Raw genomic sequence first — 13,281 nt, 5'->3', positions numbered from 1 at the left:
TATTCCTAACATATGGAATTGGAAATCAACAGTCATGTTAAATCAATCATTAGACATAAAATTAATAAAACAAATAATACCCTAAACCCCTTCAAGTTAAAAGATGAAAATAATGTCAATTAAAGATGAGGAAAAAAATACTAATCTTATGGTAATATACATTAGTAACCAAAACAGATCTCTCAATATGACTACCACAGTCAAAATGAATCAAAACATACCTATTCTTACCACTGCAGATCTTTGGAGTGATTCTGATAAGAATACATTCACAATGACCACGAAGGCAAATTTACAACTAATCGAATATGAAAATAATATACAGTACCAGTCAAACGTTTGGACACTCCTTCTCATTCAATCTTTTTTCTTTACATTTTCAAATTTCTACATTCTGGATTAATACTGAAGACATTCAAACTATGAAGGAACACATACGGAACTAAACAAACCAGAGTATGTTTTTTTTTATTTTATGTTCTTCAAAGTAGCCACCTTTGATGACAGTTTTACACCCTCTTGACAATCTCTCAATCAACTTCATTAGGTGGTCGCCTGGAATGGTTTCCAATTAACAGGTGTGCCTTGTCGAGAGTTCATTTCTGGAATATCTTGCCTTCTTAATGTGTTTGAGCCCCTCAGTTGTGTTGTACAGAGGTAGGGTTGGTACAGAGGTCTATGCAGTGTATGGCCCTATTTGACTATTATTTTAATCCATATTATGGCAAGAGACAGTGTTGCTGTGTATTTTGTAGTTCTCTTGGTTGGTGTTGTATGCTGCAGGTGCATTGGGGTATTGGAGAATTCTTGGAGTGAGTAGCTCAAAAGGGATTTTGATGTGTTGGGATGGTGCATGCAAAAGGCAAAGATGGCGGACCCTTCTGCTTTGTTTGTGAGTGTTATGTGGTGTATCTAGTCAAGAGTTGGATGCAGAAGGGAAAGTTGGTGTGGTTGTGTATGATGTAGTTTGTTTTGTTTGTGTCATGTGCTGTGGGTGCATTGGAGTAGCAAAGAATCTGTGTGGTGAGTGGTGTAAATGTGATTTAGATGTTTTGAGATATTGTGTGCAATAGACAACTGGGCAGAGCCTCCCCGTTTGGTTTGTGTGTATTATGTGGTGTGGAGTAATAGTTGGATAGTGATTTTATAAGATATGAGAAGTAGCAGTTGGAAGTTTGGATAAGAAAAAAGGACCAGGGTAAGATTAGGAAGAGTGGGAGAGTCAGTGAGGTTAGAGCGGGGTAAGAGGAGTGAGATTAGGTGTTGAATCTTGACTAGATGATTATCATTAAACTAACAGACAAGTAAAAAAGACAGCATAGTTGCTTTTTCTTCTTGGGTTGTATGTCAGTTAAAGATCAGTACAGCTTCTTGTTTCTTAGTAGTTTAATATTTTTATCATTACGCTGATAAACAAGTTAAAAAGACAGCATGGTTGTGTTGTTTTATTGGGCTGTATGTTAATTTATTCAATTCAATTTTATTTATATAGCGCCAGATTACAACAATTGTCATCTAAAGGCACTTAAGTAATATAGTCCAATTCAAGCCAATTGGAATTCAATTCATTGTAATCACAATCCAATTAATTCATATAGAGCCAATTCAAAAAATAATATCCTAGCTAAGGAAACCAACAGATTGCACCGAAACTTGTCTTCAGTCCAATCTCCCGTCCTGAGCCTGAGGGACTGTGGAAAGGAACGACTCCCTTTTAACAGGAAGAAACCTCTGGCAGAACCAGACTCAGGAAGGGTGGCCATCCGCCTCGACCAGCTGGGGTTTGAGAAGACAGAAAAGAGGGAAAAGAGGGGGAGAAAAACACCATAACACCATTCAAAGGATATCTGTTGGAACAGGGAAACACAAGTTAATAACCACAATAATGTCACATGTACATAAAATCAATTGAGAAATTAAACAGGGGAAAAAGAGAGCAAAGTGAGGAAAAGTGTGACAGATGAGGTCCCCCAGCAGTCTAAGCCTATAGCAGCTTAACTATGGGATGTTTCAGGATTACCTGAGCCATCCCTAACTATAAGCTTTATCAAAAAGGAAAGTTTTAAGCCTAATCTTAAAAGTGGAAAGGGTGTCTGCTTCCCGGACATTTACTGGCAGCTTATTCCACAAGAGAGGGGCCTGATAACTGAAGGCTCTGCCTCCCATTCTACTTTTAGAAACTCTGGGAACAACAAGTAAACCTGCAGTTTGGGAGCGCAGTGCTCTGTTAGGAAAATATCTTACAATGAGATCTTTAAGATATGATAGAGCTCGGTCATTAAGAGCTTTATATGTGAGGAGAAGAATCTTAAATTCTATTCTGAATTTAACAGGGAGCCAATGAAGAGAAGCTAAAACTGGAGAAACACGATCGAGCTCTCCTGTTAGTTCTCATCAGAACTCTGGCTGCAGCATTTTGGATCAGCTGGAGGCTTTTCCGATAATATGTGGGACAGCCCAATAATAAGGAATTACAGTAGTCCAATCTTGAAGTAACAAATGCATGGACTAGTTTCTCTGCATCACCCTGAGACAGGATGTTCCTGATTTTAGCAATATTACGAAGGTGAAAGAAGGCAGTCCTAGAAACTAGTTTTATATGTGCGTCAAATGATAAATTCTGGTCAAAAATAACTCCAAGGTTCCTCACTGTAGAACTAGAAGCCAAGGAAATACCATCTAGAGTAACTATATAACTAGACAATTTCTCCCTGAAGCGCTCAGGTCCAAAGAGAACAACTTCAGTTTAGTCTGAATTTAAAAGCAGACAGTTCTGAGTCATCCAGGTCTTTATGTCTTTAAGACAGGCTTGTAGTCTGACCAACCTATTGGTTTCATCTGGTTTCATAGACAGGTACAGCTGAGTATCATCAGCATAACAATGGAAATTTATGCCATGCTGTCTGATAATGTTACCTAATGGAAGCATGTATAAAGTAAAAAGAATTGGTCCAAGCACAGAACCCTGGGGAACTCCATGACTTACTCCAACGTGTGAGGAAGATTCTTCATTTACAAGAACAAACTGGAATCTATCAGATAAATATGACTTAAACCAGCCTAATGCAGTTCCTTTAATCCCAATAACATGTTCAAGTCTCTGTAACAGAATGCTGTGATCGATCGTATCAAATGCAGCACTGAGATCCAACAGGACAAGCACAGAAACAAGTCCGCTATCAGAGGCTAAGAGGAGATCATTGGTAACTTTCACCAGTGCTGTTTCTGTGCTATGATGCACTCTGAATCCTGACTGAAACTCTTCAAACAGATTATTTCTATATAAATGATCACAAAGTTGAACTGCAACTATTTTTTCAAGAACTTTAGACAAAAAAGGGAGATTGGATATAGGTCGATAATTAGCCAACACCTCTGAATCAAGAGTAGGTTTTTAAGTAAAAGTTTAATTACAGCAACCTTAAAAGTCAGAGGTACATATCCTGTCAACAAAGACCGATTGATCAAATCCAATATGGAAGTGTCAATTAAGGGGAAAACCTCCTTGAACAGTCTGGTTGGGATTGGGTCTAACATACAAGTTGATGGTTTAGAAGAGACTATTGCTGTTGTTAGCCCAGAAAGATCAACTGGGCAGAAGCTGTCTAAATACAATTCAGGTTCGAAAGATACTTCTAAAGCTGCTCTACTTGATGATGCATCAGTGATAATAGTGGGTAGGATTCCATTAATCTTCTCTCTGATAGAAACAATTTTATTGATAAAGAATCTCATGAAATCATCACTGCTGAGAGTTAAAGGAATACATGGCTCAACAGAGCTCGGACTCTTTGTCAGCCTGGCAACAGTGCTGAAAAGAAACCTGGAATTATTCTTATTCTCTTCTATCAATAACGAATAATAAGCAGTTCTAGCTTTACGAAGTGCTTTCTTATACGTTATTAAACTATCTTTCCAGACTAATCGAGACTCTTCTAAATTAGAGGAACGCCACTGTCTCTCCAGCTTTCTTGCAGTCTGCTTTAACGCACGCAGCTGTGAATTATACCAAGGAGCCAACCTCTTCTGACTGATTACCTTCCTTTTCAGAGGGGCAAGATTGTCCAGTGTTGTACGCATTGAAGCTATAGTGCTGTCAACAAGAGAGTCAAGTTCTACTGGAGTAAAATTTAGGTAGCCGTCCTCTGTCATATCAGCACATGGCAGTGAAGAAAAGGATGATGAAATCAACTCTTTAAATCTGGTTACAGCATTCTCATAATATTTAATGATTACTCATCAGTGGTGTGCCACAGGATCAGTAAGCAGTTCAGCTGTTTAGCAACAGACACTCACCTGTGGGCAGTGGTGTGCACAGACTTTTTGAAGGGCAGGGGCGGAAATTTTTTTTTTTTAAAAAGGGCATATATAGCGCAAGGGCACTTTAGCATGCGTTTTGGCTCCTGGGAGGGCAGTTGAGGGCAATTTAGAACATGATTTGGCTCCTAAGGGGGCACTTTAGCACGTGTTTTGGCTCCCGGGAGGGAATTTGAATGTAGTTCAGCACGTGTTTTGGCTCCCGGGAGGGAATTTGAATGTAGTTCAGCATGTGTTTTGGCTCCCAAGAGGGCCCTTTAGCATGCTTTTTGGCTCCCAAGAGGACACTTAAGCATGCCTTTTTTCAACAATTGGACCACAGGTGGTTTTGGGTGCGAAATTGAGGATTTTTGGTTAGGATTGATGGCGGATTTATGTATAGGAGATGCCTTTTGTTAATGCCTTTTGTTAAAAATGTTGGGGAAATTGCTGGTAAAATCACCGTATGAGATTCCGGATTTTTCTTACAGGCGCAATATAATGAAAATGTTGTTGAAAATGATGGAGGAATCAGTGGGAAGATTGCAGTGTAGACTGGAGGATTTCTTAAGAGGAACAAAGGGCTATCTTCTTTCAAAACGGCAGAGAAATTGGCTGGGAAATGGCGGTCGTGGAAATTGTTTGTTTAAAAAAGGAGTTGGAGGAAATTTGTCCAGAAACAAATTGATTTAGTAGAGAAGTTTGCTTTAAGAAAATTTGTTAACCTAGGTCCTGTTGCATCCATGGATTTGCTTCTAAACAAGCCAACAGATGTGAATCTGGAAAAGTGCAAATTTGAAGGCGAATTGTTTGTTTAAGGTGGGCTGGGGTTACTTAGTTCACCACGTGTTTGGAGCTATTCCCCTCTGAAGACTGGGCTGCAATTAAGACTCTCATGCCCTTAGTCACTGGTCCCATAGGCAGAACATAGTCGGAAAAATGTTATTGTGAATGTGCTTGAAGGTCTAGAGCAGGGGTTGGCAACAAGGAGTGGCTCCCTGTGGCTTTGTACAATAAATAATGAGTATTTACTTTTGACTTATTTTGTTTTTTAAAATGTAATTCTAAATGTGAAGATTATGGTGATCTTGTAACACTAGAACATGTTTGTCAGGTGTACTCTAGAGAACACTAACTAGTGTCAAGTTTAAACATATTTTATCATTTAAAGCTTAATTAATATGACCAATAACTGTATCTGAACAAACTACTGTGTTAAATTTAGGTTGAATTTCCTCATTTTAAATTTAAATAGGACAAAGGGGATGATAGTGGGGGACCTGGAATAAGCCAAATACTGTTTCAAAACTGGGAGAACAGGAGGTAGACAACAGACTGAAATTGTAAATGCAACATTTATGTATTATAACATAAAACTTCTAGGTCCTGTTGATTGTAATAATGTTAGCGACATACTAACATTATACTAACATGAATAATTTCTGATATTGACAATTAGGTGTCGAGGCCTGCAAGAGTGAGACAGGCTCACAGGCAGGCTCCCGCATACCTGTAGCTACCCCATCCATCAAGGCTGGGAAAAGTAAAATGACAGAGGCAAAAATAGATGAAATGTTGGTGCATACTTGAAATTAAAGTGTTACTGCAACCAAAGTCATTTGTACTACATATAAGTGGATGAGAATCGACAAGAGAACCGATAAGGAACTGAATCGATAGGCGATATTGATAATCGAACCAGAATTGCTAAATTCCTAACAATTCCCATCCCTAGACATACCTTAACAATTTTTGTGAATTCACCATTTTCGTAATGGCAGAAAAAACATGGCATTGAATAGAAAGAAAAATATTTCAATTAGGGGTGTGAAAATTCTGAAACTGAGACCTAAACTCAGAAAATCTATCATCTGAGTTTGGGTCCCCTCTACATTTTGATTTTGAGATATTGCTTGCTTGTACAAGTGATATTTTGTTAGCCATGATATGGCCTTTTAAGAATCAGCCATGATGTAGAGACAGTTTTATGGATGATTTTGTAGTAACTGAACCTGAAATGCCCTACAATATGGAGATTTTTTTTTTTGTTTATGGTTGACCGAGCATAAATGTAGTAATCAAACAAAAAAAGGAAAAAATTGTATTTATCATTTTCTAACCTCTTTTCTCTTTATGCTCATATATTTTCTGATTTGTGCTAGCTCCCAGAGGGATGCAGTGCAACGGACTGTGTGTCTGATGTACCTCATCTGTCCTGTTGTTCTATGGAAAGCCTTTACCTGTTGATGGGCAGAGAGCTAGAAGAGCTGGAGGAAGTCCCTGCAGGAAATGTCCTGGGTATGTCTATTTGTTCCTCTTCACTTAGAGAGTTTTACTTGCATTTGTTCAGTGCTATTATTGAAAAGGGTTTGGATTACTCATATTCTCAGCCTCTTTAAGTGTCTCAAAGCTTGTGAAAAGCCAATACAGATGTGCCTTGTGCCTTTTAGACAGGTGGAGTGTGTGATGATTAATTTTTGGGTTTTTGACATAATTCGGCTTGCATGGATTTATCATTTTCAGTTTACCTGCTATTGACGGAAAGCACAATAACTAACTTCATCTGGATGAATCTCACATATTGTCTCTTCATATTTACTGTATATATAACTGCACATAGCTATTTTTCATTAAAAACTAATTAATAAACAATCTGAAGTGTTTTTAACCTCCATCTTTTTATAACTTCCCTCTGTGTACTATACATGTTACATAGTCAGTAGTCCACAAAGTAGTCCACACATAACTTGTAATGTTGTCATGTCAGCAGTGACATGATGTGCTTGTTTTATCGCTCATTGAGAGTGCACTGTTCTATGTTGTTGTCTGCTGAGGGAGTTGCACTACAGACAAAAACTGTAGGTACCTGGACAAACTGGTGAAAAAGGCCAGTTCTGTAGTAGGCAGAAGGCGAGACCTTCTCAGTGATGTGGTTGAGCAATGGATGAGGACAAAATTATATTCTGTTTTTGGAGAACAATAAACATCCTCTTTACAGCATGCTGGCAGGACAGAGGAGCAGCTACAGTGAGAGACTCATTTCGCTGCAGGACTGAAAGATTCAGGGGGTCCTTTGTCTCCATAGCCATAAGGCTTTTTAACAGTGACTAATGACATGTTTTTCTCAAATTCATTTGTTCATTTATATATCATCCATCCATCCATTTTCTATACCGTCAATCCGTTAATTGGGTAGCGGGTGGTCATTGGGCGAAGGCGGGGTAGACTCTGGACAGGTCGCCAGTCCATCACAGGGCCACATAGAGACAAACGAGACAAACAACCATGCACACTCATACTCACTCCTACGGACAATTTGGAGTCACCGATTAACCTGACATGCATGTTTTTGGATGGTGGGAGGAAGCCGGAGTACCCGGAGAGAACCCATGCATACACGGGGAGAACATGCAAACTCCACACAGAAAGGCCCCAGGCAGGGATCGAACCTGGAACCCTCTTGCTGTGAGGTGACAGTGCTAACCACCACTCCACTATAACCACTGTTAAAATAAAAAAAAAAAAAAAAAAAAAAAAAAAAAAAAAAAAAAGTTACTCGACTAATTCTGAATTTCACCCATGAATAAAGTATTTTTCTTTTTTTTTTCTATTCTATTATTTTCTTTGCTGTAAAGTGTAGGCTCAGCCCTATCCTTACAAGTGACTTCATGATGAAAGCTTATACAGTAGCTCCAAGGTCTTGCATAGCCGACAAAACCTGGTGTTACTTAACCCAAATCATTCATCCATCCATCCATCTACCCACCCACCCAAGGCAGGGCCACAGAGGCAAACGGGAGGAAACTGTCCTGGAGGAAAATCAGACATCTCTATCCCCGTTACACTCTCCAGCTTATCCTGGGGGATCCTTTGAGTATGTTCTAGGTCTGCCCTGGGGCCACCTTCCCCGTTGACTGTGCCCGAAAAAAACCTCCAAATTGAGTCAACCAGGAGACATCCTAATCAGATGACTAACCCACCTCAGCCCACTCTTTTCAATGCTGAGGAGCAGCAGCTCTGCTTTGAGATCCCTCTGGATAGTTCCTCACTCTATCTCTAAAGCTGAGTCCAGCCCACCTTTCGAAGGAAAATCATTTCAACTGCTTGTATCTGTGACCTGTTTCTTTCAGATCTTGTGACCATAGTTGTGGATTGGTACAAAGATAGACCAGGAATTCAAAGGCTTTGCCTTCCTGCTGAGCTCCCTCCTAACAATAATGGACTAGCACAGTGCCTGATTACTGCTGACAAAGCCCCAATCTGTCTGTTCATCTCTGTCATACTTGAGGCAGAGCCTCATCCCATATCCACTTTTTTCTGATTGAGAACCATGGCCTCGGATTTTGTTTCACTCTCAACTGGAAACCGCCTCAGTGCATGCTGAAAATCATGGGTTGAAGAAGCCAACAGGATCACATAATGTGTAAAAAGCCAAAATGCAAACAAGTTCTTCCACACCAAACTCACTTATTAATGTCTTTATGCTTTGTGCACTGGTGCGCAGTCATGTTGGAACAGGAAGGTCCCATTTTTAAGCGCTTTGAGTGGTCAGTTAGACTAGAAAAGCGCTATAGAAGGTCAAGTCCATTTACCATTTACCATCCCCAAACTGTTTCCACAAAGTTGGAAGCAAGACATTGTCCAAAATCTCTTGGTATGCTGAAGCATTCAGAGTTTCTTTTCACTTGAACTAAGCCCAGCTCCTGAGAAACAACCCTACACCATAATCCTCCCTCCACCAAACTGTACACTTGGCATAATGCAGTCAGACAAGTACTGTTCTCATGGCAACCGCCAAACCCAGACTCATTCATCAGATTGCCAGATGGAGAAGCATGATTCTTCACTCCAGAGAACGCTTTTCAACTCTAGAGGCCACTCTACAGTCCAGTGGCGGTGTGCTTTACACCGCTGCATCCAACGCTTTGTATTTCAGTTGGTGATGTACTATACTGGACTTGTTGCTCAGGTGGCATCCTTTTACTGTACCACGCTGGAAATTCACTGAGCTCCTGAGAGCATTTGTTCCACAAATGTTTGTAGAAGCAGTGTGCATGCCTGGATGCTAGAATTACACTGCTCCTCCTGAATCTGAGGTTCAACAGACTTTCCCGGGGAAACTGAGTAGTCTGATCCCCTAAAGTTGGAACACACTCTCTCAAAATTTGTCCAATTCATACATACAGAGCCAATTCAAAAACAATATCCTAGCTAAGAAAACCTACGGATTGCACCAAAACTTCTCTGCGGTCCAATCCCTAGTCCTGAGCACGCATGAGGCAACTGTGGAGAGAAACGACTCCCTTTGCACAGGAAGAAACCTCTGGCAAAACCAGACTCAGGAAGAGTGGCCATCCGCCTCGACCAGCTGGGGTTTGAGAAGACAGAAAAGAGGGGACAACAAACACCATTCAACGGATACCTGTTTTTGCCTAGTCGCAAAGTTAGAGTGGGTGTCTGCTTCCTGTACATATACTGGCAGCTTGTTCCATAAGAGAGGGGCCTGATAACTGAAGGCTCTGCCTCCTATTCTACTTTTAGAAACTCTGGGAACCACAAGTAAACCTGCAGTTTGGGAGCGAAGTTCTCTGTTGGGAAAATATCTAGCAATGAGAGCCAGTGACGAAAAGCTAAAACTGGAGAAATATGATCTCTTCTGTTAGATCTCATCAAAACTTTGACTGCAGCATTTTGGATGAGCTGGAAGCTTTTCAGAAAATTTGACGGACAGCCCAATAATAAAGAATTACAGTAGTCCAATCTTGAAGTAACAAATGCATGGACTAGTTTTTCTGCATCACCCTGAGACATGATGTTCCTAATTTTGGCAATATTTATTAAGAAGGTGAAAGAAGGCAGTCCTAGAAACCTGTTTTATATGTTCAAAATGAACTCCAAGGTTTCTCACTGTGGTACTAGAAGCCAAGGAAATACCATCAAGAGTAATTATATGGCTCGACAATTTCTTCCTGAAGCACTCGCGTCCAAAGATAATGACTTCAGTTTTGAGTCATCCAGGTCCTTATGTCTTTGAGATGTGCTTTTGTAGTGCTTGTAGGCATAGTGGGTTAAGCAGGCGCCCCGTGTACAGATGCTATAGTCCTCGCTGCAGTCGGCCCCGGTTCGAGTCCTGAACCAGACAGCCTCTACTGTGTGTCGTACCCCTTCTCTCTGCCTGGTTTCCTGTTTCTCTCCACTGTCAATCAATAAAGGCATAAAAAAATGTGCTTTTAATCTGACCAACCTATTGGTTTCATAGATAAGTACAGCTGAGTATCATCCACATAGTAATGGAAATGTATGCCATGCTGTCTAATAATGTTACCTAATAGAAGCATGTGTAAAGTGAAAAGAATCGGTAACCAAACACAGAACCCTGTGGAACTCTATAACTTACTCTGGTGTGTGAGGAAGATTCTTCATTTACAAGAACAAACTGAAATCTATCAGATAAATATGACTTAAACCAGCCTAATGCAGTTCTTTCAATCCCAATAACATGTTCAAGTCTCATTAACAGAATGCTGTGATCGACCATGTCAAATGCAGCACTGAGATCCAACAGGACAAATTGTAGACACAAGCTATTAGAGGCTAAGAGGAGATCATTGGTAACTTTCACCAGAGCTGTTTTTGTGCTGTGATACACTCTGAATGCTGACTGAAACTCTTCAAACAGACTATTTCTGTGTAAATGATCACAAAGTTGAGCTGCTATTTTTTCAAGAACTTTAGACAAAAAAAGGGAGATTGGATATAGGTCGATACCACTTCTGAATCAAGAGTAGTTTTTTTTTGTAAAGGTTTAATTACAGCAACTTTAAAAGTCAGAGGCACATATCCTGTCAACAAAGACAGATTGATCAAATCCAATATGGAATTGTCTATTAAGTGGAAAATCTCCTTGAACAGTCTGGTTGGGATTTTGTCTAAAATACAAGTTAATGGTTTTGAGACTATTGCTGTTGTTAGCTCAGAGAGATCGACTGGACAGAAGCCATGTAAATACAAATCAAGATGAAGATGTTTCTAAAGCTGCTGTACTTGATGATATATCAGTGATAATAGTGGGAGTCTTCTCTCTGATAGACTCTTTGTCAGCCTGGCAACAATGCTGAAAAGAAACCTGGGATGCGGTTTTGTTTTGTTTTTCGGAGAAGGTTTGGATTTGTTCGCTCCTTTATATGAATTGTAGTTTTATTAACAAGGAGCAGAGTGGCTTTATGGAGAGACAAAGCTAAAAGTCGAGGCTAATGACGATTTTTATGGGTGCCAATGTCAAAGGCATCAGGGCACACATATTATTGTTGTGCATATTTATTATTTTCCTGTTTCCATCATGGTTTTTGGCATGCTATTAGTCCCGCATGGTTGGTCCATCCGGGATAAAAGTCATATTTCATTTTATGTTTGTGTAGTGGGAATTGCACTGTGGTCGACCAAAGGCTCATTCACTTCACCCGAGAATCACTCATTTGAATTGGAACAATGCAACAACAGATCATTTAGAGAGGGATGGGGGCCGGATCGGGCTACCAACTCCCCCACTGGACCGGGCTGTACACTTTCCCTCCCCCTGCTTCCATTCTTCGGTGGAGGAGAATAGAGAAAGGAAATAGAAATTAGAATTAGAAATATAACCGAAGGTGCAAGTAGCGATAAAGGCCCTTGCACCTGGTGGCACTTCGGCTAGTGAAGCAACCAAGGACCCCTGCGACACCGCCAATGAGGTTTTCAGGCTCCAGCTTTTCGGGCACAGCACTTGAAACACTTGAAGAGATTGCTTCATCCAAACAGTCATTCTGTGAGAATGTTAATATGAGTCAATGCTGACATGCAAACACGATTAGCTGTTAGCAATCATGCAAAGTATGAGTTCTGTAGGACAGAGCACTTCTGAGTAACATCAAACATCGGTTTCATGGTGAAGGACTGTCATTTAAAAGGAAGCATCTATAAATAATATTATGTAGACTAAACCATATTGAAAAGATGAGGGACCAACTGAGCAAAGTTTGAAATGTATGTTTTTGCGTGGCTTCATAGTTAATATAAAAGTTCAAACCGTGTGCATTCCTGTTTTGACAGGGTAGGGCTTTGGTGATTAAAAAATTTGACAATTGTTTTCATTGGAATACTGTGATCATCAGTGACAGATGGTGGTGATACTGACTTGATGGGTTTACATACACATGATGAAATCCAACTGATTTCATTTCAGCAACAGCAGTACCAAAAGATTAAAGCTTTAGAAACAACATCATGTACCATTTTTCCACCACCATCTGATTCACAAAAATGGTCTGATGGCAAAAAAACCTCTTGCACACACAAGTAGCTTACAATGTCAGACAAGATTCAACAGGGTTGGCCTAAGAATATGTTGTAATTGTAATAACCACAACAAGTGCTTTGTGGCGCCAGATTTACAATAATTCCTCATCAAAATAATAAAAGACTCAAATGGCTTAAACCTTTTTTGATACACTTTTAATTGTAAGGGGTAAATTCATAGAAGTCGTTGGTTATTAACTAAAAAGATGGGACTTCCAGCTGTCAGGACACGGGGCTATGGCGTTGTCAGAGTATATGCATAAAGATGTCAATGGCACAGACATATTTGCAGAGGGGTTTAAAAACAAGAAGAGTTTCAATCAAAGTGAGTTGGGAATGGAGTACCAAGGCCGCAAACATCCTGATACATCCTGAAACATCCATCATTTATGGAGTACCATGCAGGGCCTGTTGTCACTGCATCTTGGTTTTTTGAGTTGAGAAGATACGAGAGAGGCCGCTGGCGATTGTTTGTTCGCCACTTCTCCCGCTCAGAACAAAAGATAATATTTTTTACTAGCTATTTTTAAGCCACACTCTTTTTGCACGGATTTTACTGACGGCGGCTGTCAGCTAGAGCTTTCCCAATGCAATTGACCATCTGGCCAGTCCTCCAGCTCTGTGCGTGGCTAACTAGCATTAGGCTAACTT

General features: G+C 40.1%; 1 protein-coding gene across 1 annotated transcript in view; it reads left to right on the top strand.

Moving 5' to 3' along the window:
* efl1 (elongation factor like GTPase 1) overlaps positions 1–13,281 on the top strand; it is a 107,548-nt gene that overhangs the window by 43,301 nt on the left and 50,966 nt on the right. Inside the window, exon 15 of the mRNA XM_072381056.1 lies at positions 6,459–6,594. Within this exon, the coding sequence (XP_072237157.1) occupies positions 6,459–6,594 (136 nt within the window). The remainder of the gene's footprint in view (positions 1–6,458; positions 6,595–13,281) is intronic.

The sequence above is a fragment of the Leuresthes tenuis genome, unplaced genomic scaffold (assembly GCF_036924035.1).
Source record: "Leuresthes tenuis unplaced genomic scaffold, fLeuTen1.0.hap1 SCAF_2, whole genome shotgun sequence".
Taxonomy (NCBI): Eukaryota; Metazoa; Chordata; class Actinopteri; order Atheriniformes; family Atherinopsidae; genus Leuresthes; species Leuresthes tenuis.
Note: the sequence above shows the minus strand (reverse complement) of the source record. Positions and strands in the feature narration are given on the sequence as shown.